Here is a 27,220-nt window from a genome sequence, read left to right as displayed (position 1 = left end):
ACCGTACAATTGCACTCGTTTCACATGCCAGCAAGGTTATGCTCAAAATCCTACAAGCTAGGCTTCAGCAGCATGTGAACCGAGAACTACCGGAAGTACAAGCTGGGTTCCGAAGAGGCAGAGGAACTAGAGATCAAATCGCCAACATTCGCTGGATCATGGAGAAAGCAAGAGAATTCCAGAAAAACGTCTATTTCTGCTTCATTGACTACGCTAAAGCCTTTGATTGTGTGGATCACAACAAATTGTGGCAAATTCTGAAAGAGATGGGAGTACCAGACCACCTTACCTGTCTCCTGAGAAACCTGTATGAGGGTCAAGAAGCAACAGTAAGAACCAGACACGGAACAACCGATTGGTTCAATATTGGGAAAGGAGTACGACAAGGCTGTATATTGTTGGCCTGCTTATTTAATTTATATGCAGAGTACATCATGAGAAACGCCGGGTTGGATGAATCACAGGTCGGAATTAAGAATGCCGGGAGAATTATCAAAGGCCTGGCATGCTATGGTCCATGGGGTCACGAAGAGTCGGACATGACTTAACGACTGAACAACAACAACAACAAATTTATATTTCACAGAAGGCAAAGACAGCCAATTAATTTCTCATCCAAATCATCTCAATTGAAACAAAGTCTTCAATTAATTTGCACCTTGAGCCAGATCTTCCCAAACCAATGGGGTTTTTTTTTTTGGCTAATTGCCAGGCAGAGGAAGATTTAGGGGGTGGGGTGGAGGGGTTTGCAGCAGGTGGGAAGGGGAGAGTTGGCTTTTCCCTTCCCAGCTGCAAACCCCTTGAAAATGCATGGCAACTGAGTTGAGAGAAAAAAACTTTCATCAAAGGACTCTCAGAGCTCTTGGGAACAGATTCAGAGCCCCGGGAGATAGATTTGGGGCTGAGGCTCAGGCTGAGCAATGCCCCTGCTGGACTGCCAAGCAGAAAAATTTGAAATGGCCCCTTCATACCTTTCCAGGAGTAATTCAAAGCTGCCCTCTATACAAGCAAATTATTTACCTTCTAAACATTGTTTAGAGTTTATAAGGCCCTCTGAGTGTGGAACCTTATATGGCTAAAACAGCACTATCCATGCATAAGAGGGAGAAATCGGCAGGCTTGGGGGAAACCCAAAGGCAAAACAAATATTTAGGGGCAGGGAACGAATGAGGCAACTTAGCTGTGACACTCAGATGACAGCTAATCTCCCCTCCCCACCTCACTGCCCTCATTCTCTCTGTATCTGATTCTAGGCTGTAGCTCTTCCTTCTCTTGAGGGCATTTTAATTCCCAGGAGGAATGCTAGAAAGGGAAATGCCAGGCATCCGCCTCTCTTACCGGACACACGGTGCAGGGCAGCTGAACTGGCAACGTGGGCAGCTACTCCTGAAAGAGCAGCTGGGCAGCTTTGGAGCTGTGGGCTCTGCTTTGCTCGCTATTAATAGCTGACTGTGATCTTTGAGACGCCACTCCCTCCTCACCTGCCTGGCCGTTAAGCTGCCCCACTGCTTCTTGGGTCACCAGATTTTTCAAGTGGCAATCACCATAAGCCCGGCTGCTGGGTGTCTCAGATTGGAGCCCATAGGTTACTAAGCTATTGGGCAGATTAGAAATGTACTTAATAAGTAATCAATAACAATCGGTTTGACTCAACCTTGAGATAACGGGCATATCAAGGACCAAGGCGGACTTGATGTAGGCAACCATAACTGTATCACCAGGTATATTTTTTTATTCCTTGCTGCTGGGGCTCCAATTTTGCTTGGGGGCAGGGGAGGGAAGGAGGTAATGTAGTCCTTTTCCTGTATGTGTCATTTCTTTGGTTGAAGTCTCCCTCTCCCCTGCTGCCAAGAGCTCAGATGATTAATAAATGGTCCTCTACAGAAAACCAGAGATGAGCTTCCAGGTTGTCCATGAGATAAGAAAAATAACAGAGGTCATGGTGGCACAGAGACTCTCTGCACAACGTGGGCATTCCATGTGGTGAGCGGCCCTCAGGTGTTAGAAGTCTGAAAAATCCTTTCTATTCTGAAGTGTTTTCCAACCTTTCCCACTTGAGGATCAAGTGTGATAAGAAGCACAATCAGTGCCAGCTCCAGATTTTTGAGGGCCCTCGGGCAAGACACCTCAATGGCCCCCCACCCATGGTGAGTCTACTTTCACACTGCCATTGTCACCAGCTGCTATTGTTCCTTATTCTTTCTCACCGTGGCTTCCACTTGCTTGCTTGACAGGCAGAGAGCCAGTGAGCAAGTAGGCGGTGGCATCTCCTGCTCCTCCTTCTCACCACCACCGTTGCCTAGGCCAGAGGAAGAGGCAGGTGAACAAGGAGGTTGCTATGGTGAAGAGGAGGAGCAAGTCCAGGGGGCTTTTGTCGGTGGGACCCTGTGGCCCTTGGCAGGTGCCCGGCCATGCCTACCCTTCACGCCAGCCCTGATCACAATAGACACTATTACGCCTTTTCTAAGACTACAGTCTTCTTGCAAGGCTTTCATATGATAAAACATTGCCACAAAACTGACAGCGTGTTAACTGTCTTCCCCTTTGTTTTATATCTAGTATTGTATTTTGCATTTTTGCATTGCTGCTACCGTCTGTTTGGGTATTTTGACTTTTATATTGTGGTTTTAAACTTTTAAACATTATGCTGTATTTTATTATCTTGTATTTTATGGTTTTAAACATTGTGAACCCCCCAGAGAGCTTCAGCTATTGGGCGGTATAAGATGCAATAAACAAACAAACAGACAAACAAACAGCAAGGTCCACCAAAATAGGAGAAAATGTTAATTAACAATGCTCAATGGAGTCTGAATAAAAGTTATGCAGATTCAACAAGCCTGTGTATTCCCCCCCCCCATTTTTGCATGATCCCTCCCTACTTTATGACACAAAGCTAGTCCTGGTGCTGAAACATTCCAGAGCAAAGGGTGGACCAGCTAGGGTTGGGCACCTGGCTGCATGAGGCAGCTGCCACTATCTCCCTAATGGTCGGGCCAGGGCAGACCTTAGGCGTTGTTCTTCCCCTCCTCCTGTCTGTCTACCCTGGGATGGTTACTGGATTCCCATTAAGCTATTCCTGGTTTCCCTTATCTGTTTGTTCTGCACGTTGAAAGCTGAGTTTGCCACTTTAGCAAGGGAGACTCAACCCCTCAATTAAGTGATAAAAGAAGCTATTACAGAGGAGAACTCAACTGACCTTAAATCTTATCTTGACCCTTACTCTTTCACTCTCTCCTTTGCCTTCCTACTTTCTTTGCTCCAATCTTTAGAGTAGGAGGAGGAAACCAGCTGAAGACTGTTCATGGTGTGGAGTGGGAAGGAGGTGGAGTGCAGTGCAGGGTGGGATAAGAACATAAAAAGGCCCCTGCTGGATCAGGCCAAAGCTCTATCTAGCCAACCAGATGCCTATGGGAAGCCACAAGCAGGACGCAAGCGCAACAGCACCCTCCCGCTTGTGTTCCCCAGCAACTGGCATTCAGAGGCATACTGCCTCTGATGCTGCAGATAGCCATCATGACTAGCAGCCACTGATAGCCTTATCCTCCATGAATGTGTCTAAGGATGCAATCCTATGGAGATAGGCATCCGCCTCCAAACTCAGAAGTGACCGCTTATCCAATGCAGGGCAGGAGAAGCACGGAGGGGATCGTTCCCTCCAGACTTCACCTGCCCTGCATTTATAGCTAGACAGCCGATTTCGGCTGTCTAGCGGTGGGAAGGCAGAGTGGGGGAGGAGGCTGCCGGACGACACATAGGATGTGTCATACGGGCATTTCCACTCTCCCCACCTTGGAGCACCCCGCTGGAATGCCCCATTTTGGCCGCTCCGCACTTCTCTTGCAAGTGCAGAGCACGGGGCTGTTCCATGCTGCCTGTGAGGCAGCGTGGAAGGGGGGGAGGTCGGTTCTCTGGGAACTGACCTCAGAGTGCGGGCCTCGAGGTCGGTTCCTGGAAAACCAGATATCCTGTGGCCGTCTAGCCGCTGACTAGCAGCCATAGGATTTCTCCCGAAATGACTTTTCTTTCTTAAATCCATCCAAGTTGGAGGCCTCTTCTGGTTTGCTTGTGGTATCTCTTGTGGATCCAGGGGTTGCTGTCTCTATTTATCCCTTTCAGGCTATCTGAGGAAAACAAAATTCTAATCTGACAACGGTACAATCCTACAAATGTCGACTCAGAAGTAAGCTCCATTAAGTTCAATGGGACTTACTCCCAGGGAAGTCTGTAGGATTGCACTTGTAAAGAGAGCATTAACGAATCCCTTGAAAATTCCAAAGCTGGGCAAAGCTGTTTTTTAAAAATATTTTTATATTTACCAAAATATGATTTGCCACCAATCCTATTTTGCCCAGAGAACTTAAAAATATACTGAATACATACATAAATCCATTTTTAAAAGTTCATAACTGAGGCTGCAATTGTATACACACACTTACCTGAGAATAAAAAAGGTGTTCCCAACCAGTCGTGTCCGACTCTAGGGTGCGGTGCTCATCCCCGTTTCTAAGCCGAAGAGCCAGCGCTGTCCGAAGACGCTTCCGTGGTCATGTGGCCGGCATGACTGAACACCGAGGTGCACGGAACGCTGTTACCTTTCCCGCTGAGGCGGTACCTATTTATCTACTTGCAATTTCTTGCTTTCCTGCTAGGTTGGCAGGAGCTGGGACTGAAGACGGGAGCTCACTCTGTCACGCAGCACTTGGGTCTCGAACTGCTGACCTACCGACCTTCCAGTCTGCAGTTCAGCGTCTTAACCACTAAGCCACCGCGGTCCCATACCTGAGAATAAGTCCCATCAAACTGTATAGGAATGAATGCTAAGTAGACAGGCATAGGATTGCATGGTATATTTGCAATCCTATATACACTTACTTGGAAGTAAGTTCCATTGAAATAAATGGGGCTGATGCCCAGAACTAGGCTGTAAATTATGTAGTGCAGACCCCATGCTCCAGGTGTTCCCCTCATGATTCTTATTTGGCTAATAGCTACTTCACATTTCAAGATAGTTCATTTGGATCCATAAAATTTACCTCGCCATTTGGCTTTCACTGACATACTTGTATATATGTGTCCAGAAAGTGTCCTCTTGCCTCTTCTGTACCAACACATGCTTAGGAATATGTTCTGTTTTGGATCCTAGGGATATGTTCTGACAATCCATATTATTGACTTCTGTCCCAGCTACTTTTCCCACAATGGCCACCAAATTCATGGGGTTTCATCACCAGGAAAAACTATAGCTTCATTTTATTAGCTAACTCTACTGCTCTGGATTTATATATCAGCTATTACCATCATCATACCCATCAGCATGAATGTTACCAGATATCCTATATACCCTTATTTTAAGGGCCTGCTCCTAATATCATTTCAAAGTACACAGCTAATGGTCCTCGGTTCAGAGCACACTACCGTCTCTGCTTTTCATGCATGTAGCAATCTTTCACTTACGTTATATCCCCCAGTTCCTCATCCACTGACGGGCCTTGATCTCACAAGACTGCACACACACGAAGGACTGGCTCCATGTTTCTGAGGGCCCTTGGGGAAGACACCCTCAATGGCCCCCTTCCCTCAGTGAGTCTACCTCTGGGGTCTCTAATGTGCTCACGGACACCGCTCTTCATGCCCAGCAGACACCTTGTTGCTCCTGGTTTTTATTTCTTACATTTTTTTGTTTTAGCTGGGAGCCTGGCTTGCTGCAAAGCAAAGTGCTGCCCTTCAGCACCATCTTTATTTGGGCCCAAAACAGTGGTTTTGTGCTTTGGAGCTCAGACCTCCACCTCTGCCTTGTAGGTCCTTCGGCACATTAGTTTCCTTTTAGTCTCACCAGTTTGCCTTTGGGCAAATGCGTGTTCTGTGACTGACCATGCCCACCAGGGCAGCCATTTTATGACTGGGCATGGTGCCAACATGGAAGCTATTTTGTGAGAGGGCCCATGACACAATCTCAGAATTCCAAATGTGCCCACTAACCCAGAAAAGTTGGATACCCTGATCTACCTTCTTACCACCATTGTCACCACCTGCTATTGCTCCTCCTCATTCTCTTCACTGCTACTAAAACTTGCTTGCAGTGAGCAAGTAGGTAGTGGCAACTACTTCTCCTCCTTCTCACCATCACCACTGCCTGGGTCAGAGTGAGAGGCAGGTGAGCAAGTGGGTTTCAATGGTGAAGAGGAGGAACAATTCCAGGGCAGTCTTGTCAGTGGGCCCCCGCTGGGGTGTGGGCCCTCAGCATATGGCCAGCCATGTCTTCCTTTGACACCGGCCCTGAAGAAGAGCAACTCCAGGAGGCTCTTGACAGAGGGCCCCTGTTTGGGAGTGGGCCCTTGTCAGGTGCTTGACCATGCCTACCTTTGATATTGGCCCTTCACACACCCAAGTCCCATATCCACACTTTGACAGTGATGTCTCAAAAAATGTAAGGTTTGGCCAACTTTAGAATAATTAAGGGATCAGTTAGTGCTCTATTTACAGTGCAGTCCTATGGTGGTAAGAATCTCATCTTGGATAGGATAGGATAGGATAGGATAGTGGGATTGTATAGGGTCCATCCTATACAATCAGATGCTGGTAAGAAGGAAGACTGAGCCTCTTGGCTCTTCAAGGTAATTAGTCATCATCCCAAGGTGTAGATTTATGAGATGGGATCTTGGTTACATTTCTTCCCTGTCCAATCTCAAGGCAGGCTACAATACATCCATCCCTCAAGTCCCTGTAAGATGGACACTTTGATCTTTTGACTTAGTTTAAGGCTTCTTGTTGAGATTAGTGATTGATAACCTAGTTTTCCCACTCCCGACACCAATACTCAGTGGGCTGGATGGACCACGATCCTAATCTTCTTTGGAGGGACAATGCCATTCTCTCTTTTAGGAGATACCATTTTGCCTATTGAAGACAGTCAGGCTTTTAATTTCCTTATCATCATCACAAAGCATTCCAGCTTTCTTTTCTATAGTGTGGTTCATCATACAGGCACCTCTAGCATACTTTGCAGTATTGATGAAAACAGAAAGAAATGAGTGTAAGGAAGAAGTGGTGAGATATACACATGAGGGAGCCACACGGTATTTTATGGTTTATTTCCAATCTGTTGCTTTCATGGTACAACTTTACATGGCTAGGGGGGAAGCCCATGAGCCTTTCTGCCACCCCCTGCCAACAAACCAGAGGGAGGGGGGAAGGGACAAAAAATATAATGAACCAACCAAAACGAATGCTCTCCAGAGCCTAGGCCACCACATGTACAATCAAAGAACTGCTCTGCAGATTTGCAAGTTAACTACAACTCCCAAGAACATTCTGAGCTTCAAGGCAGTGCTAAGAGTGCCGGCTGTCAGAAGCAACACAGCAAACACCAGGAAGGCATGAGGGACACCGACGCTTCAGCCTGTTGCTTAGTGTCTTTCTCCTTTTTTGGCACACATCCCTAGCTAAGTGTTGGGGAGTTCTGTGGATCCTTTCCTCCCCCAAGAGGCATGCAAACCCACCAGAGCAAAGTCGTGCCTCTGGGTGTGGCATCTGCCTTCTTCCCCAAACTTACAAACTGGGTAGGTGTTATTAAAGGATTTGTCCACATTGAGATCATTGACCAGGAAAATCTGCCCACATGTTTTGCTGTTGTTTGGAGGGGTAGGAAGCCATTAGTATTCAACAAGCTGGGAAGGATGGTACCAGTGCTAAATGCTTAAAGGTTCTGGAAGCCTCCTTTTAAGAAATATCCAGTCTTCAGCAATACTGACACAGGCGTGTGCGTGCGTGTGTGTGTGAGAGAGAGATGGGGATTTTGTTTGACCGCACACCCTCTTCTATGCTGAACTGAACCCACAAAAAAACAAGCCACTCACCCAATCAAGCCCTTCCAGGAAGAAGGTATTTAAAAAGTCTGGTTCCAATATAAATCAGTTTAAAAACAAACAGAAAGCCCTAGGAATCAACCAATATATATATATACATATAGAGACTGTGGTGGTGGTGGGGGAATAGTGTAAACAAGCTCTTTCTTGGAGCCCAATAGATTACATTCAGGGAATAATGAGCACACAAAGGACTTTTGCATTCGCCACATTTGGAATGATCTGTACTTTCACAAGAAAATGATCTGTACTTCCATTTTGTTTTGTATACATATATATTTTCTTTGCACATAGTCATGCCTTGGCCTGAGCTTGCTTCTCAGCCTTGTTACTTCCTAGCTTGCTTAATAGGTTGGATCCAGATTTAAGCCAGATCAACTGTGCTGACAGAAATGGACTTTCTTGCCCCCTCCTTCCCAAGGCAGCCCTTCCAGACTCAGCTGAATGGAGTGAGCTGTGGTATGGGGGTGCGGTGGGGTGGGGAGAATCCCCCAAAACCAGGCAGAGGGACCTTTGGCAAGTGGAGCCCTTCTTCTTGTGGAAGGCAGATCCTGGATCCAAGCCCTTGTAAACAAATAACCCCTACTGAATATTTCTTGGCCCAGGTTCCCATCTTCTGCCCCTGGAGGGATATGAGTACTGTGTCGTCCACTGGGCAGCAGAGGTGCCAGATGGCCTGGCTACCTGTCCTGGGCTTGGCACATAATGGTTTCTTCCATTCCAGTGAGAGAGGATGCAGGCCAAAGGCAGCTGTGACCTGTGGCTGTAGCAACCCCACCTTTGTTCAGGCCTCAACTGTGAAAGGTCAGGAGGCTTAAAGCTCTTCTGTTCCAGAGCTACAGACTGTGGAATGTACTGGAGAATAATTAAAATCTTTCCCCTTTCTTCCTCGCAATGAGACCAATTGAAAGGCTTCTGGCCTGAGCTGTGGAACGGGCATCTGCAAGGCAGCTGCCACCTACCTTTGACAATTGCATGAAAAAGCTCCCCTGTGTAAACATTAAGTCAGGTTTGTTTAACAATTAAGCTACAGTGTTCTGTGCTAATAAGGCAGTCAATGGAGCATTGTCACCACTGTAAGTGAACAAGACACACAGAGGCATGCCTGAGCCTGGAGAGAGCACCACAAGACCAAACCCTTTGGTGGCAAGTTCCTGGTCAAACATTCAGGCAGGCATGTGGTACAGCCCTCTGCAGGACTGTACCACCATGGAATGCATGTGGGGGATTGCTTGTTTGAATGCAACCCTATCAAAATCTCCCTGCCATCTCTCTGACATGGGGATTTTAATGAGAGTTTCAAATAGGCAATTCCTGATGAGGTAATACACTGCCATGAAAGGGCTGTACCATGTGTCCTTGAGCTTTTCTACACGAGGCTGTTAGTTGGCTGTTAATCCACTGCTTCTACTTTCAGCTTCATCTCAGAATTGATCCAAGCACTACCAGAGGAGCATTTCCGTTCCTGCTTTTCTGCTACATAACCTCTAGGTGGCACTGTGGCATAGCAGAATAGCACAAATACACAAGAGGAAATCACGCTTTCTTTCTCTTTCACAATGAAATGCCACATTTTCCCTGCTCTAAAAAAAATAGCTGAAAGTGCTGGTTAGACACAGAAACTGGGTCACATCATCATCTGAAGAACCCACAAACAACTGTGAGTAGGGAGTGACGAGCGCATGATAAACACCTTGTGTAGAAAAACCCCTTATGAAGTTTTGAACCTACTCTCTCATCTGAATGAGGGCAACAGCAAAAGATTTCAAGGGCAAATAGCAATGCTTTATGATCAAGGGCCATCTACACAAAGAAACAATGCCAGTGTAATGGAACAGAACCAGCAGTATCTTGACATCCTTCTCATCCTCACACTTCCAGCATTAGAAATCAGAGGAGTGTATTCCACTGGATACACAGTGGTACAATTACCATCAGTGGTATGCACCCCCATGATGATCTGAGACACTGCTTCTGGTCATTCTTCCATCACAAGGGTTAGTGCTAGAGATCACAGTCACACCAGTGGTTTCTGACTGTGAACATGGTGTTATTCCCTTGCTGACTGGGATACAACTCTCTCCTATACTCCACAGTAACTACCACTACTGCTATTAACTTTTATTGTGCTTGATGTGTCTACACTCCCAAGAGGAGCTAAACATCACCAGCAGTATGCCACCATTGCTAAAAACGTAGTAAAAAAAAAAAAAACTAATTGTGCAATGAGGCCCAAAAGTTAATTTTGTCCTTTTGAGAGTTGACTAGACTGTAGCACTCCCTTGATGATATAGAAATGAATACGTGGGTGTCCAAAGGTGGTGAGCCGGTGGACAACAAGCCAAGTGGAAAATGCAAATTTAAAACAGTAGGTTGTTTCTGGGTTACTTTGTACATCTTGAATTTTGATTTCAGTTTTAATGAGCACAACTGTCAAGAGTACAGTGACAGTTTGTTGAAGTCATTCCTTCAATATCTTGAATACAAGGAGATGACATTAACAAGTTGGGATGATTTTGATTGCAAAACAGATCTTCTGCCTATGTTAAAAAACAAAAACAAATCCAAAATAGGCTATTGAGAGATCTATAATCTGCTAAAACAAAGCACCTGTAAATGCATGTGGTTTATAGTTGGACAGGGGTGTATCTGTGGTGCACAAGTCTATATGGCAAATATTTAGCTTGTTTCAGGTAGGAGAGAAGTGCTTGCAGTCCAGGGAGTCAGAAACAGCGCACTGTGAAATAGTGACCAACATTACTGCCAGCTGCATCCCTTCGGAACAAAGGAGGTTTAGGTATACAGTTAAATCCTTAAGCACAATTGATTATAATGGGACATAGGTTGCAACCCTATACATGCTTACTAGGGGGAAAAGCTTCCATGTAAACATGTACAGGATTGTACTGTAAGTGGCTTCTGCCAGATTACACACAGAGAGCACAGTTGTATTGTGTTGTGTTGTGTGTGTGTGTGTGTATCCAGCCTGCATCGCTGCAGCTCCACGTGGCTCACAGGTTACTCTTGGCAGATTAGTGCATGCTTGGCAAGGGCTACCTGAACTGTGAGTGTCAGGGGAGTCAGTGGAAGCCCTGCGGAAGCCCTGGGCACATGAGAGATGGAGAGGGAGTGGCCATGCGTCAGATGCCTCTCCTGCAGGAGGATGCAGGCTGCTATTGGGCTACGCACCAGAGGGACACAGACCGTGGTGGGCCACTTGTCACCCTCTAGGGGTTGTTGGACTGCATCCCCCTCAGCCCTAGCCAATAGCAGGGGATGTTGGGAATCGCAATCCAACCACTTCTGGGAGGGGGACATGTTGCCCACCTCTGACACAGACACTGCCTGAATAGTCAAGAGAGATGACATCAGCAGTACAACACTGCAATCATGTCAAGCAATGCTAATGCTATGGGGAGGGAGGAAGCCATTTGAGGACCCTTTAGAAATGTTTGGATAAATCCTAGGAACGCATCCTTCTTTCTTTGCTGGTGAGAAGAAGCGTGCAAGGTTTGGTAGGAGGAAGGCCAACAGAGGTTCTCCGTTGTGCAGGGTTTCAAAAGGAATTCCCATTTCCTCAGGAGGGTCCTCATTCCAGATAGTCAGGAAGGAGCATTCTGCAATCGCCCTTTCAGCTTCAGGTTGGGTTGCTGACCTCCCTTTCACTGCCCCGGCAGGGCTCCTGGACCTTTCCAAGCCACGTAACATGCAAAAATGCAACATGTTAATGTTGCAAGGGATAAATTCCTGACCTGCTAAATGTCTGTTGGTCATGCAGCTGTAAAAACACAAGGGCCCCACTGGGAGAAAAGCAGGCAACCCTAGCATAAGAGGTGTGAGAGCTAGTGTGCTGTAGTGGTTAGAGTGTTGGACTGGGGCTGGGGAGACCCAGGTTCAAGTCCCCACTGGGCCATGAAGCTCACTGGGTGATTTTGGGCCAGCTGCAGACTCACAATCTAACCAACCTCACAGGGTTGTTGTGAGGATGAAATGGAGAAAAGGAGGATCATGTATGCTGCCTTGGGCTCCTTAGAGGAAAGACAAGATATAAATGTAACAAGCAAACAAACATACAGTGTGTCCCATACACTGTACACAACTTCATGCTCTTACCCATCCCCAAACAGCGGCATCAGAAGGCCTGAGAGCAAAGCACAGCGTACTCAGGAAGGAAGGAAATGGACTCCAAGAAAAAGTGGAAGAAATACCAAGTTTCTCATGTATTCCACAGGCAGCATCCAGTGCAAAGACAGGTGCCCAGCTAAGGTCAGGTTTAGAAAGATGGTTCTCAGCGGCTCATGTTCACAAAACTCTTCAAATACCAGCCGATCCTAAGGTAACAGATTCTGGCTGCAGAACATCAGAAGAGCATTTATGCAATGTATGGAAGAGTGTAGAAATACATGAGGCCCCCAAATCGAAACAGTCAAGATGTGTTGGCATGAGGAAGCATCAGGGGTCCAGGCTAGATTCACGTGAAGATACTGGCAAAGCCAATGGGGTTCCAGGGCCCAATTATAGGGCTGTTGGCTTAGGAACTGGCCTTATATACTGAGTCAGACCAGCCATCTAGCTTGGTATTGTTGACACAGACTGGCGGTGCCTCTCCAGGGTTTCAGGCAGGACATTTTCCTAGCCCTACCTCAAGAAGCCGGGGATTTAACCTGGGATCTTCTGCATGCAACACAGGGGCTCTACCACTGAGCTATGGCCTGTCCCTGAAATCACAGTAGTCAGTACCCCCTCCCCAGTTAGTGGTGGCTTGAGTGAGTGGTGGGTATGTTTGGTTCTGCCCCTTCCCCAGCAAGATGGTTGTACAGATGTAAGACAGGCACATGACAGGACCTGCCCAAAGGGCAGCCTGAAAGAGGCTCTGCAAAGGATCTGCTGCCCCATTTTTCTGCCCCGAACCCCATCAGGGAGAAGCCTGCATAGCGTCGTGCCACAGTTCGGACATATTCACTGCCAAGACAAACGAGATCAGCATCACAGCAATGGGAACAGAAGAACCGTAAAAATAACCATAGAAATTTCTCTTCTCTCTGATTACAAAGATACAAAAAGGTATAAAAACCCAGCCCTGCCCCTCCCGCTGCAGCCACCCCACCCATTCATGGTTGCGCAGAGCATAGAAATGTTTCAGAAAGGAAGATTTCAATGGGTCTGTTTTTTGATATGTAAAGTATGGGGTTTGCTTGTGGCTCAGCAACTTCCCCCCTCCCCCATTCGGGGTGCCCCTCTGAGCAGGGAGAGTGGTCAGTGTGGCACAGAGGTACCCGAGACACCTTCCTTCCACAGCCAGGTCTGTGCGCCTTGCCTGACTCTCACCCCACGAGTTCTCCACCGTGGAGGGTGGCGGGGAGGTTGATGCAGGCCTCCAGTCAGCCTCAGTTCTTTCCTTGTAGGCACCCTGAGGGGTCCCAATCCTCTTCTGGAAGTGTCCGGCCCAGCAATCATTCCTGCTTCTTCCTTGGTCCTTGCAGCAGTTGGGCCCTTCAGGAATGCCCCTCGCTTCTTGTTACCCTTCTCGGGGAAAAGAAAGGCATAACTGAGATTAAGCCATTCCTAAGAAGCCTAAAAATACAGACTGTGCATTCAGAATCAACTCTACACATTTGCTCAGGGGTGAGGAGCCTCTTTCAGCCTGCGGGCCAAATTCAGTTTCGGAGAATTCCTCAAGGGCCGCATTTTTGTGGTTGGTGAGGCTGAAGGCAAAGGGAGGAGGGGCCAAGAATGCCAAATATATTAGCATGTCATAACTGGAACCTCTTACTGCCAGCACCTAAGCCATAGGAGAGGCATTTCAACTTTTTAAAATGGTGGAAAAACTGCACAAAAGCCAGGAAGCTATCAAATGATCAGTGGTTGGACAAAAGAGGTTTGAGCCAGGGAAGGGGGCGTGGGCCTCCCCGGAGGGCTGGAATTGGCCCCTGGGCCTGAGGTTCCCCACCCCTGCAGTAGCTGGTTTGGGAAATGTCTCTCCCCCTCCCGCCTGCCTCAGTTATGGTGGTAAATGTAAAGCCTAAAAAAAAAAAAATTGGGGTTCGGGGCAGCAGAACACAGACAAGTCAGGGACTAGGAGCACAACCAAGGTCATGGACAAAGGCTATATAATAGTATGGAAAGCTGGGCCAGCCCTACCATTTCGCAGAGTGAGGGAGTTCATAGAATCATAGAATAGTAGGGTTGGAAGAAGCCTATAAGCCCATTAAGTCCAACCCCCAGAGTTGATCTGGAGTGTCATGAAAGGGCAGCAAATAGTTCGTTATTCAATTCATAATTCTTGTATTTTTACTCCCAGGGATTTCCTGCCTCAGGTGTCAAAACCATTTGTCTGGCCTTGAGTGCGACTATGCACCTTGACTTGCCAAGGGTGGGGTGTGAGGCGCCATCTGCTGTTCTGCCTCAGGTGGCAAATTGCCTTGGGCCAGCCCTGTGGAAAGCTCTATCCCTGTCCCCTTCACTTTCTGAGCCTACAGAAGACATATCTCACGCACTTTCAGATGTTCCACCAGGGCTAGACATTTAAAAAAGGAAAGTGAGGCTGGCAGGATGTCGAGTTCTGTACCCCAGCATAGACACCAGGAACACAGAATGCAAACTGTTTTGTTCAATGCACCAGACAATAGACTTGTCGCTTGACAGAGTAAGCAGCAGAAAAAACAACACCGGAAGAGGTGATTTAGAGGGCGTTCATCCAAATCTAGACACTGGTGATTCATTCTTCCTAAAGACCAACAAAGTTGATTTACTGAATGTTCCCAAATCCATGATACGCTGAGTGAGTGGCACAGTAAGACAAAATATACAGAGAGGGTGATATTTTTGGTCTTAGTGCATGGAGTGCTCCTTTGAGTCAGGCCTGTTCAAAGGTTGTTGCTTATCACCTTAGATTACATGCTCAAAAGGAGGATGAGGACGCCTCCTTTTTCTTCCATTTCCACTCAGTAAAACATGAACGGGTGGCTCAGAATATTCTTCCAGGGCAGTCTAGCTACAAAAGACTGAACCTCCCATTTGAATCTATCCACATGTCTCATAAGAATTCACCTCTGCTGTGTAAGGCAAGCGTGCTGACTGAAGCTGCTTCCAAGTTATAGTCTTGGGCATAGCTGTATTACAGACTTAGGGTGCTTCTGGACCCCCCCCCCCGGCCTTTTGTTCACACCCTGGCCTTTTGTTCACCCCCCCAGCCCAGCCCAGCCCAGCCTGCTCGCCACCACTGACTTGCTACAGTGACCAAAACCTGGTGATTTTGCTGTAAAACAGTGGAATTGCCTGGGGTTTTGCTGCTCCCACACAACTGTATTCCAGCAGTGCAGTGGCAGGGGGCAGCTCCTGGTAGGTCCCTGGGGGAGGGAATTGGCTCCTGAACCCCCAGAAGTTGCCCACCCCATTCTAGATTGTGCTGCTCTTCCATCTATTTTTATTCTATTTTTATCTATTTTCCCCATTAAGAAAAAGACAGAAGAAGCAGTGGGAAAACACGGGTGGGTTACAAGTGAAAGATGCCGCCATCTAGACCCTCTGTAAATTCTGTGAATGAGGCAGGGCAATATCACCATGAAAGCCTCATCTGGAAGCACCCTTAAACTAGTTTAACAGCTATTCCTTCTTTGCAGGAAACCTTAGGAATTGTAGTTAGGGTGTGTGGAGGAGGATGGGCGAGGGAAGCTTATTACTAACAAAGAATTCTTAGCATCTCTCCAAACTACAATTCCCAGAATTCTTTGGAGGAAACCATGACAGGAATAGTGGTATAAAATTGACAAATGTTTGCAGTATAGTTAGCGCCAAGGCACAATGGCTCCCCATTTTTGTTGACCCCTTCGCAGCTAATGAATGCGTTTTGGTGATTTTTCAGGGGGATCTTACTAGCGGCGGTGGCAGCAGCCCCAATTTATTTAGAGTGGCCAGGTAGCTGGCCAGATGGGCGGCTAATGAATCAAATAAATAAATAAAATTTATTTACTTACTTTCTTACCGCAGCCTCTTTATGGGGTAACAGCAGAGCTCCTCTTAATGGACGTTGGGCATTTCTCCACCCTGCCCCCTAAGAATCTCCTTGAAACAACACTACATCATGATTCAGCATCTTCCAAGCTGGCTTCTGGGAAAAAATGCTGGCTTTGGTTTTCCCCTCAGAAGGCCCCTCAAAATTATGAGGGAAAAATGGTGGCTGACATCCATCAAGAGGAGCTCTGCTACTAAAGCAGTGGTGGCAAAAACAAATACTAAAGGGGAAACTACCACTGTTTCCACCAAGAAGACTACCTTAAATTTTTTTGCACAATTTCTCAGCTACCACATCCCCCCAGTGTTGAGTCCTAATACAAACAGGACATTAGACTACACTGGGAGGTGGTAGGGGGACCCTCAGTTCTGCTATCATCCCAAATACAGAACCAAGTGTGACCTATGAGAAAAACGCTATCTTCCTGAAATGTCCCTCCAGCCATGAATTACGCTTCTCTCTAGTTGTTTGTTTCTCTTCATCAAGGAGGTTCACATTTCTACAGATGTCCACCCCTTGCCTGATAGGTCACGGCCTGAATTGGACCAAGGAGAGAGAAAATGCTCTCGGAAGAGGAGCCACTTACTCTGAGTCTGGCGACAGCTCGGAAATACTGTGGGACGTGGTGGAGCGAGGTGGTGACGGGCATGGCATGGAGGGCGTGGAGGACGTCTGTGCCACGGAAGGCGTGGGTGTGGTCTGTGGACCTGAGGGAGTACTGGATGATTGCACAGAGGACAAGACAGAGGAGTTAAAGGAAGCTAGGATGGAAGAAAGGATGTCTAATTGCTCTGTGGAGGGGTGACGGCTAGGGATTGCTTCTAGATTTTCTCTAGAAGGGAGCCTTCTGGAGAGGAGTTCAAGATTTTCTCTAGAAGGCTGCTGTCTAGAAAGAGGCTCCAGATTTTCCCGAGGAGCCTGCCTACTAGGCACTAGGTCCAGAGGCTCTCTGGAATTAGATCTTCTGGATAAAAAGTCCAGCTGCTCTCTTGAGGTTTGCCTAGCTGATGTGAGCGGGTCCCTTGAAGGCTGCCTTCTAGAAAGGAGATCCAGCTGTTCTCGAGAAGTGTCTCGACTTGGCAGTGTGTCCATTCGGTCTCTAGAGGCTTGCCTGGCAGGCATGGTATTGAGCCATTCCCTAGAGAACTCTCTTACTGCCCCACCACAGTCTAGTGGTTCTCGTGACCCAAATCTGTAGGGGAAAGCATCTGGAGGGTCTCTAGATCCCTGCCTCCTGGGCAGAGTGTTCCCATGATCACTTTGATCGCATCCAGTAGCTACTTCACCTAAGTTCTCTCTAGACCCATGCCTGCTGGGTATGCTTGCAAGGTGCTCTCTAGACCCATGTCGGCTGAGGATGGTGTCCAGGTGCTCCCGAGACCCCGGCCTGTTCAGGATGGTGTCCAGGTGCTCCCGAGACCCATGCCTGCTGGCAACAGGTTCTAGGCACTCGCCAGAGTTATTCCGGCTCAGTTGCTCCCTGGACATCTGCCGTCTCATCAGCATGTCGAGTTGCTCCCGAGAAGAGTAACGGCTGGCTGGCTGGGAGAGGCTGCCTGCCCCGGAATAGATCCTGCCATAAGAAGCAGCAGGAACAGCCCTGTGACCCAGGGTGGAGGTTTTGTACCAGGAAAGGTCATTGGTCATTCTGCCCACAGACGACAGGCCTTGCAAAGCGGGAGGGTACTGGAGGCGATTCTTCAGGATGCCTGCATGACAGAAACAGAGGAGGAGGAAGGGAGAAGAATGAGGCCCTCTCCTGTTGGAATAATTTCCAGGGGTCTCCTGTGGGAAGCACCCATCCCTGCCACGCTCATGGTGCCTTCCCATTTCTATGGTGGTGTCAATTTTCTCCTTACATTTTTAGGAGAGAGGCTTCCTGTCCCACTCTGGGCCAGCTCCACACTCATAATCCAAGATGTATCCATCTCTAACCACATCTAGACCACCTCTTCTGTCTCCCTTTAGAGTTGGTCTTGCTCTCTCTGCTCAGGCCAGCCCCTGCCAGGGCAAGCCCCTATCTCCTTCTCAGACTCCAGCTCTTGGGTGGGCTCCCTCTCTTTACCATGCGTCTCTGCTCCCCATTCACGTCCCTCCTCAAGACTGCCTGCTTTAGCAACGCTCTTCCCAAACCAACCCAGCCTCCCCTCATGTGCTCCGTCAGCCTCCTCTCCCTTTTCCCCTTGCAAAGCCCAGACCTCAGAGCTGGCCCTACCATTGGACAGGGTGAAGCAACTGGTTCAGGCAGCAGATGCTGGCGGGCAGCAGTGGCGGCCCCCCAGCTATTCCTCTGGAGCCCCCTGGCTGTTCTCTTTCATTGGAGGACACACCAGTGTGTACTACATGGCCTATCCTGCACCCCCTAAACTAGCCTGCTGTCCTCAGTTGCTGTTGTTGGGAGTGCACCTCCCATCATTCCTTACCACTTACTATGGTGATTAAAGGTGGTGGGAGTTGCAGTCCAACAACATCAGGAGGGCCACACATTCCCCACTCCTGCTGTGGGGGATCCTTTCACATTGACAGAGTTCATGTAAGATTCAGCTTCTAGTCCAGTTGGTTTCTGTATAGGGCATATATATGGACACCAGCCTTGCCAGGCACCCCCCCCCCGCTCCATTTCTGCCTTGTTTAACTACTGAGGCTATCAGCCTTCTCTCAGGTGCTGTCACTTCTATATTCGTACAGCATCAAGCACACTGTTGGTCTTAGGTGGTGGGGTTAGGCGCTGCAGTGTGATCCCCTTCCTACTGCATCAACCAGACTTACTGGCAGTTCTCAGAAGCACCCTGGACTTAATGGTCTTACAGGGGTCTCTTCTTCTCTGCCCCCACCCCCTGCTCCTGCACCACTGCCATTCTAGGCTTTACAACGGCTTCTACATTCCCGACATTAGAACAAAACAAAAAACAAAACAAAAAACCCTGTTTGCTAACCCTGATTAAAAAAGAAAGAAATACTCCGACCACGTGCAGTTTTGCATTTTAAATGCATTTAAATCAGAGCACTTTCATGACTATGGGAAATGAAATGGAGTTTTCTTCCCCTGCCCTCATTCTAAACTCATTTACTTGGGAATAGGTAATATTTTGTTGTAGAAAAGGGCAGAGTCATAGAATCATAGAATAGTTGGGTTGGAAGGGGTCTATAAGACCATCGAGTCCAACCCCCTGCTCAATGCAGGAATCCAAGTCAGAGCATCTCTGACAGATGGCTGTCCAGCTTCATCTTCAATGCCTCCAGTGTGGGAGAGCCCACTACCTCCCTAGGTCATTGGTTCCATTGTCATCTTGCTCTAACAGTCAGGAAGCTTTTCCTGATGTTCAGCCGGAATCTGGCTTCCTGTAACTTGAGCCCATTATTCCGTGTCATGCACTCTGGGATGATCGAGAAGAGATCCTGGCCTTCCTCTCTGTGACAACCTTTCAAGGACTTGAACAGCACTATCATATCTCCCCTCAGTCGTCTCTTCTTGAGGCTAAACATGCCCAGTTCTTTCAGTCTCTCTTCATAGGGCTTTGTTTCCAGTGCCCTGATCATCTTTGTTGCCCTCCTCTGAACCCTCTCCAGCTTGTCTGCATCCTTCTTACGTGTGGTGTCCAGAACTGGACACAGTACTTCAGATGAGGCCTAAGCAGTGCTGAGTAGAGGGGAACTTGTGCTTCCCAGGATTTGGAAGCTATGCTTCTATTAATGCAGCCCAAAAGAGCATTTGCCTTTTTTGCAGCCACATCACATTGTTGGCTCATATTCAGCTTGTGTTCGACAACAATCCCAAGATCTTTCACACTTGTAGTATTGTTGAGCCAAGTATCGCCTATCTTGTAACTGTGCATTTGGTTTCTTTTTCCTAGGTGCAGAACTTGGCATTTATCCCTATTAAACTTCATTCTGTTGTTTTCAGCCCAGTGCTCCAGCCTATCAAGATCACTTCGAAGTTTGTTTCTGTCTTCCAGGGTATGAGCTATCCCACCCAATTTGTATTTTAAAAGTAAAAACAATAAAATGAGCAACTGTAAGCATATATATGCCCAACCAGTGGCCCCCTGACTATAAAATCTTTAAAAGATGATGATAAAGATGAATGAAGATGGAGAAAGAGGAGGAGGAGGAGGAGGAGAAAGGATGCTGCAGTGGCCAGCATCAGCCCATGGCCCCCATCACCTGCCACCCTCTGGGTGTCCTGAGACTGAACAGGGTGGCAGCTCTGCAAACTTTCAGGCAGTGTGTCAGGATGCAGCCTTGCCCAGACTGGGAACTTGGGGTCGCCCTGGAGGATAAGAAGGTGGCTTCCAATGTTCTAAGGCAGCTTCTGATGTCCACATAAGGGTTGGGATCCAGATTTAAGCTGGATCAACTGCACTGGCAGGAATGGACTTCCCTGCCCCCTCCTTCCCACGGCAGCTGCCTGGAAAATGCTACACAGAGAGTCAGGAGACCCTGCTGAATGGGGTGAGCTGTGGAGCGAGGTGGGGTGGATCCCCGAAAAACAGGTGAAAGAACCTTCCACGAATGAGCCCTTCCTCTTGTGGAAGGCAGATCCTGGATCCAACCCCAAATGGTTTTTTATCCTCTGGAAAGCCCCTATTTTATACTCATTAGCAACCTGAGCAGCAAAGACATAGATTTGTTTTTGGCTAATTATCTGTCTACCACATTTGTACCCAATCATTTCTCCAGGACGGCTCAGGAAGGGTACATGTCTCCCCGCCCCTCCATGGTATCCTTGTAACAAGCCCATAATGTAGGTTAGACTGAGAGAGGGTGATGGATCCAAGCTTACCCAGAGAGCTTCGTGGCTGAGTAGAGATTTGATTGGTTACCCGATCCTATTCCAAAACTCTTGCCACTACACTGTGTTGGCACTGCTGCGATTCTCCTTACCTTTCCTCTGTCGCTGGGTCTGGGTGAGGGAATTCTCGTCACCACTGGTCAAGGCCAGGTCTGGCTGGTTATTGTTGGCCGCATCTTTATTAACATCAAATCCAAGTTTCCGCTCTGAGCCCCATTTCTGGAGGGAGCAGGGGTGAACTTCGCATTCACCCAGTGCTGGCCAATAGGACATCAGGTCATTGCCATCTACATCTGGGGAAGGACATTGCAGAATGCCAGGTATATATTATAGGGTAAGCAAAGGACACCCCATCAATTAATGCAAGATTTTGCCATGATATTCAATAATTGTCAAGGGACGGTTGATCAGATTATCCTCCTCTTCAATGGATGGTGTAAAACTACTGGCCATGTGGCACACTGATGAGTTCCACGTCACTGGAGCACACACTGTGTACTGCCCAACTATATGAAACCAGTAGCAAGTGCACATTGCCTGAACTACACCTATGCTAAATGTGACGTATTGGCCCCCAGCTGACCCCTCTTGGGATGTCTGCAAGAATCTCAGTGCCCCTTCATGAGTTGGAAGAGATTGTACAGATGCACATAAGATTGAACCAGCCATTAATTAATTAACTTCATTTGCAGGCACAATTGTATTTTTTCTTGGCAACAAAATGGAGGCTTCCTGATCTCAAAAGGACCCACTCATGAGTAATCCCCATTTCAGCCTTCCCCAGCCCAGTGCCCTCCAGATGTGTTGGACTACAAGAGCCATAACTCCCAGCCTACATAGCCATGCTTCATTCTTCACACAGCGCCGAGTTAAAATATGGAATTCACTTCCCCAAGATGTAGTGATAGCCACCAACTCAGATGGCTTTAAAAGGGGATTGGAAAAATTCGTGAAGGAGAAGGCTATCAATGGCTACTAGTCCTTATGGCTATATGCTACCTCCAGTATGAGAGGTAGTATGCCTATGTACACCAGTTGCTGGGGAACATAGGTGGGAGGATGCTGTTGCACTCATGTTATGCTTGTGGGTCTCCCATGGGCAGCTGGATGGCCTCTTATGTTCTTATGAGGACACGTTGGGGAAGAGTGCCAAATTATAGATGTTTTTAAATCTCTGTTCTTAAGCTTTGCAAACCATTTTTTTTTGGTAAACCATTTTATCTGGAAGATGTTTGCTTCATGTTTTGCAATGTGTCCTGAAGCGCTGTCTTTGCATGATAGCGCAGCCTTTGCTTCAGCCTGCTTCATCCAGCCTGGCCCAATGTGGCCACCCCCAGGCAGTGCTGAGGCTAGGTAATGTTAGACCTTGGACTTAATGGTCTTAGGGGAGGCTCCCTTTAGTTGGCCATGTGTATTATTTCAGTTGTGAAGCACACAACTAACATTTCTCTCATCCCCGCCCCCACCACTGCCATTCCACGCTTGACAACTGCATCTACATTTCTGATATGTTAGAACAACAACAGCAACAAAAGTGTTTGCCAGTCGTGACGTTAAGGAATATAGTGAGCATGTGCAGTTTGGCATTATAAAGTTGCTTAAACCATAGCACTATCATGGCTGCTGGAATAAAATGGAGCTTGCTTCTGCTGCCCTGCTGCCCTTTGGTGGTCATGGGGCCCCTGTGGGCTCCAGGGCCCTGGACTGTGGCCCCAAAGTCCAGCCCTGGCTGCACCACTGTCCCCAGGGCTCGAGATGTCCTCAGCCCAGCAATACTCGCCTTTGGGTGTGGTGTTGGAGGGGTTGGTGAGGAGCCTCTCGCTGTGCGCTGCCCTTTTGAACTGGCGCTGGAATCTGCCCCGGAGGTGCACGTTCTCCTCGCTCTCCGATGAGGGAATTGAGAGGCTGCGCTCTTCGTCGAGGGAGAGGTCGCTGTCTGAGTCAGAGTCTTGATCTGAGCAAGGTATGGCAGGTTTGAAAGAGGAGAGGGTGAAAAAAGAGGGCCACTCTTCCCTTCAGGGCCTGAATGGCTAATTGCTTTCATTATACAATTATACAATTGTATATACATTGCCCTCTCACAAACAACCTGAGAGGTTAAAAGGCCTGCAAAATGGAAAGACTGGACTAGTCCAGTAATGAATACTATTTCAGCTGTTCAAAATCTCTAAAGCACAAAACCTTAAAATATTTCCTAGTTCCTTGTTCAGATCTATTGTTTATATTCCTAAGTCATCACGCTACAACACGGAGATAAAAATATCCAGTGTATTACTAAAGTAAAAGTGGACAATTAAACATAGATCAGAGACAATGGCTAGTAATCCAGATCTAACCAATGTAACCTAAAGATAAAATGACATAATATTGGGCAGTATCCAGTGCTCCCCATTCCACTTATGCAACTGATGTAGCACTAGCGTAGAGTAAGCTGGCGTGATGGGTTTTCCTGGAAATCCCATTGCACCAGCTTACGCTATTGGCATGGTGCTAGAGGTTGCTTACACTAGTGCTACATCAGTTGCATAAGTGGAGCAGCAGCATTGGATACTGCCTACTGATTTTCATTTTTTTTAAATTAAAGTCTCTGTTTACTAAACCAAAGATAAAACATATGAAGCTAAAATTTTAAAAAATGAACAATCAAACTTCTGGTGCAACCTTTTACATCTGCCTTATTAAATCTGGTGTGAACCTTAGCTAATTCCATTAGGAAAGTAGCAACTCTTCTCAAAAGCTTTATGTCCTTACTGAAAACAGGGATGTCTATCCTTCGAAAATCTGGCCTTTTGGGGCCCAATGGATCCCTGCTGCCCATCTGGCTCGGCTTGTGATCGTGAGCCTAGCCGTGGGCTTTTCCTGAAATTTGGGAGCTTTTCGCAGGTTCCTCCCCATCAGTAGGAAGTTGTGCAAATTGCATGCACCATTTGTATAATTTGTGCAAATCCCAGCTGTAATTTGCTTAATTTGCACAAATTACAGCCAGAATTTGCACAAATCATGCAAATTGTGCTTGCAATTTGCACAATTCCTATGGATGAGAAGAAAAAGAGAAAAATCTGCAAGCTGGCCTGACTCAATGCAGATTGAGTTGGGCCAGCTTGTGGGGAAGCGAGCTGAAGTCTGGGGGGCCGAGCTGCTGAAAGCTCAGCAAATTCCCCCCTTCCCCCCGACAGATTCCCCTGACTTCCCTGATTGAAAAGCAAGAGATCTAACTTCTGGCCAACTGACCAATTTGCTCCATTTTTTAGCAAGTCAACAAGATATTTTTCTTTAACACCTTCCATCAAAGAACAATTAAACAATTAACAAGGAAGGCCCTCAACTTCATCTGATCCTCTATGCCAAAAGTGTAAATGGTAAGGTATCTTAGCTAGTCTACCATCAAGGATGGCATTAACTGACACTTGTCAAGGGTTAGTTCCTCAGCTTGAACTTCTCATTTTTAAATGAATAGTCCTCTGGACCTAGGATGGATGGATAGAGGGATAGAAATATTTCACCAGTCACAATTACCAAAGTTCTGCTGAGTCTTGTTGGTACCTGAGCAAGTCCAAATATAGTGTGTGAGACAAGAAGGCAGTGTTCGATGAGACTAGCTATTGCCTCCCTCCCTAGTAAAGTCTTCGTATGCTCACAGAGTCAAATTGTTCTTGTTGCAGCAGGACCAGTAAGTTCTCAGCATACAGAAACATGGAGCAAGATACCAAACAGCGTCAGGAAAATGTCTTGCTAATTTGGGGTCTTTTCCCTTGGAGCATCACACTGTCTTCCAGACCCTCCAGATTGCTCCACTAGAAGCATGCCTTACCTGGCCCGGCATCACGATGGAACATGGCTACGTCAAGGTCAGTGGGACCAGCATGATTGAGCAAGTTGTGTTCCAGAGCTGAGCCTTGATGTGCCATCATGTTCTCCCTGAAACTCATAACAGAGGAAATACTCAGAACTTGCATTCCTCGCATCAGGTCAGAGGCTGCAGATCAGTAGTGAAGTATGAGCTGCCAGGCATCTCTACCAGAGCCAGTGTCTTCTGGAGTCCCTAGAGGACTACTGTCATTTAGATAAACAGTATTCAGACAGATCTTAATCAGTATAAAGACATTCCTTATCAAATGTGTGATGCGCTTCTACTGCATTCCTAGGCAAGTCTACTCTGAAGTAAGCCCCACTCAGTTCAATAATGCTTACTCCCAAGTAGGTGTGCATAGGATTGCAGCCTTAGTTTTATACACAGCTGGCATCAGCCAAGCAAAGTGACAGCAAACTCAGCGGTACAGGACTGGAACAGCAAAAGACATTTACCGACAGTCCTGGTTCATTATGGTAGAAGACTATTCTATGAGCTCTATTATTCTGGCATGTTCTATCCTATACAGCACATCACAGGGCTCCACCAAGAGGGCAACTAGAGTGATCAACGAGAATGATCCTCTCCAACAAGGAAAGATTATAATGTCTGGGGCTTTTTGGTTTGGAAAAAGAGTGAGTAGAGAGGGGGACGGGGCATGATAGGGGTTATAAAATAATGTATGATGTGGAGAAAATGGACAGAGAGCAATTTTCCCCCTCATAATACTAAAAACCAAACTTATCCAGTGAAGCTGAATAGTGGGAGATTCAGGAGAGAAAAAAGGAAGTACATCACACAGCACTCAGTTAAACCATGGAATTCACTCTTGCAAGATGTGGTGATGGCCACCAACTTGGACTGCCTTAAAAGGGGGGTTAGACAAATACACAGAGGGTGAAGCTGTCAATGGCTATTAGTCATGAAAACTATATGCTACCTCCAGGATCAGAGGCAACATGCCTATGTGCACCAGTTGCTGGGGAACACGAGCAGGAGGGTGCTGTTGCATTCATGTCCTACTTGGGGGTTTCTCCCAGGCAGCTGGTTGGCTGCTGTGGGAAACAGGATGCTGGACTAGACAGGCCTTTGGTCTGATCCAGCAGGGCTCTTATGCCCTTAAGAGGTAAAACAGTCTGCGCGTTCTTAAATCAGCTTCATAAAAATTGATCAGCTTCTTAGAAATTGATCAGCTTCTTAGAAGTTCATCCCTATTCAGCTCCCAAGTCAGATTCACAGCACTTTGTTGTTGTTGTTGTTGTTCAGTCGTGTCCGACTCCTCGTGACCCCATGGACCATAGCACGCCAGGCCTTCCTGTCCTCTGCTCTCTCCCGGAGCGTGCTCAAGTTCATATTCATTGCATCGGTGATGCTATCTAGCCATCTCATCCACTGCCATCCCCTTCTCCTTTTGCCCTCAGTCTTTCCCAGCATCAGGGTCTTTTCCAGAGAGTTTTCTCTTCGCATTAGGTGGCCAAAATATTTGAGCTTCAGCTTCAGTATCTGTCCTTCCAGTGAGCACTCAGGGTTGATTTCCTTTAGGATTGACTGATTTGACCTCCTTGCAGTCCAGGGGACTTGTAAGAGTCTTCTCCAGCACCACAGTTCGAAAGCATCAATCAATTCAGAACAGATTCACAGCACTTTGACCCCTGCAAAATTAAATTCCCATTGCAAGCAGCTATCTAGTCCTTGCACTGGGCTCCCTCCAGGGGCATAATCATGAGACTATGAGGCCTCAGTGAAACTGTGGATGAGAGCACCCAGCAGGGGAAAAAGAAGAACAAACTGCTGGGAATGATAAGGGAGGAAACACCTGCCTTGCCATTCAGTTTGCTTTCAGACCCATGCTGCCCCTCCAAGCAGAGGTACCATAGCTGAGTCTAGGGATGTACGATTTTGTGAAATCCATTCCGTCTGCATTTTGCAGATTGTCAGGTGCCTTTTCTGTCATCTACTCACTGATGGAACTAGATTTTTTCCAATTTCCCGAATTTGTGCAAATTCACACTTGTACGAATGTGCAAATCTCCCCCTCCTCCCCCCCCCCCCGTGCATTTTCATGCTTTAGCCTATGGGGGAAATGTGCATTTTTAGCCCTTTAAAAAAAATTTACCTATTTTTCTATGACTAAATTTGCATAAAATTCCAGAAAGTAAAAACAAAAAACAAAAAAATCATTCTGCAAGTCTGCAGAATCTGTGCAACTGGGAAAAGCTGGTCTGCTGTGGAATCCACAGGTCAGATTCATAGAAATCCAAACTTATTTGATTTCATTGAGGATTTATCCGACAGCCCTTGTTGAGGCCCAGGGGTCTGCTTGGATCTCCAGAAGACAGGACGTCTCCGTAGTTGTATGTCAGGCGTCCCCAACCCTTTTAGGTTGATGGGCACCTTTGGAATTTTGAGAGATGGTTGCAGTCACAAAGTAGCCGCTGCGGGTTGGGGGCTTGTCATAGACCCCCTGCTTTTCCCAGAAGGCAAACTGGTGAGACTAAAAGAAAATTAATTTTCCCAAGAACCTAAATGCAAGGCAGGGGTGAGGTCTGAGCTCCAAAATACAAAACCAAAACCAAAATAAAGATGGTGCTGGAGGGCAGCACTTTGCTTTGCAGCAAGCTGGCTGCCCAGTTAAAGGGGGGAAAGTCTTCAGAAATAAAATAAAGATCGGGAGGGGCAGGTGCCAAGGGAGACTG

At 47.2% G+C, this 27,220-nt stretch overlaps 1 protein-coding gene across 1 annotated transcript in view; it reads right to left on the bottom strand.

Annotated features, from left to right (window-relative positions):
* The window catches only part of CELSR3 (cadherin EGF LAG seven-pass G-type receptor 3), a 187,732-nt gene that overhangs the window by 37,163 nt on the left and 123,349 nt on the right, over window positions 1-27,220 (bottom strand). The window contains 11 exon segments of the mRNA XM_084829828.1: window positions 1,482-1,594; window positions 11,621-11,646; window positions 12,077-12,199; window positions 13,197-13,391; window positions 13,480-13,573; window positions 16,469-16,761; window positions 16,801-17,140; window positions 17,264-17,591; window positions 20,767-20,967; window positions 22,455-22,622; window positions 24,486-24,592. Of these exon segments, the coding sequence (XP_084685954.1) occupies window positions 1,482-1,594; window positions 11,621-11,646; window positions 12,077-12,199; window positions 13,197-13,391; window positions 13,480-13,573; window positions 16,469-16,761; window positions 16,801-17,140; window positions 17,264-17,591; window positions 20,767-20,967; window positions 22,455-22,622; window positions 24,486-24,592 (1,988 nt within the window).

The sequence above is a fragment of the Heloderma suspectum genome, chromosome 2, assembly GCF_057233095.1.
Source record: "Heloderma suspectum isolate Gila_16-S chromosome 2, 16-S_ref, whole genome shotgun sequence".
Taxonomy (NCBI): domain Eukaryota; kingdom Metazoa; phylum Chordata; class Lepidosauria; order Squamata; family Helodermatidae; genus Heloderma; species Heloderma suspectum.
The sequence above is the reverse complement of the archived record's forward strand: the minus strand, read 5'-3'. Positions and strand labels throughout refer to the sequence as shown.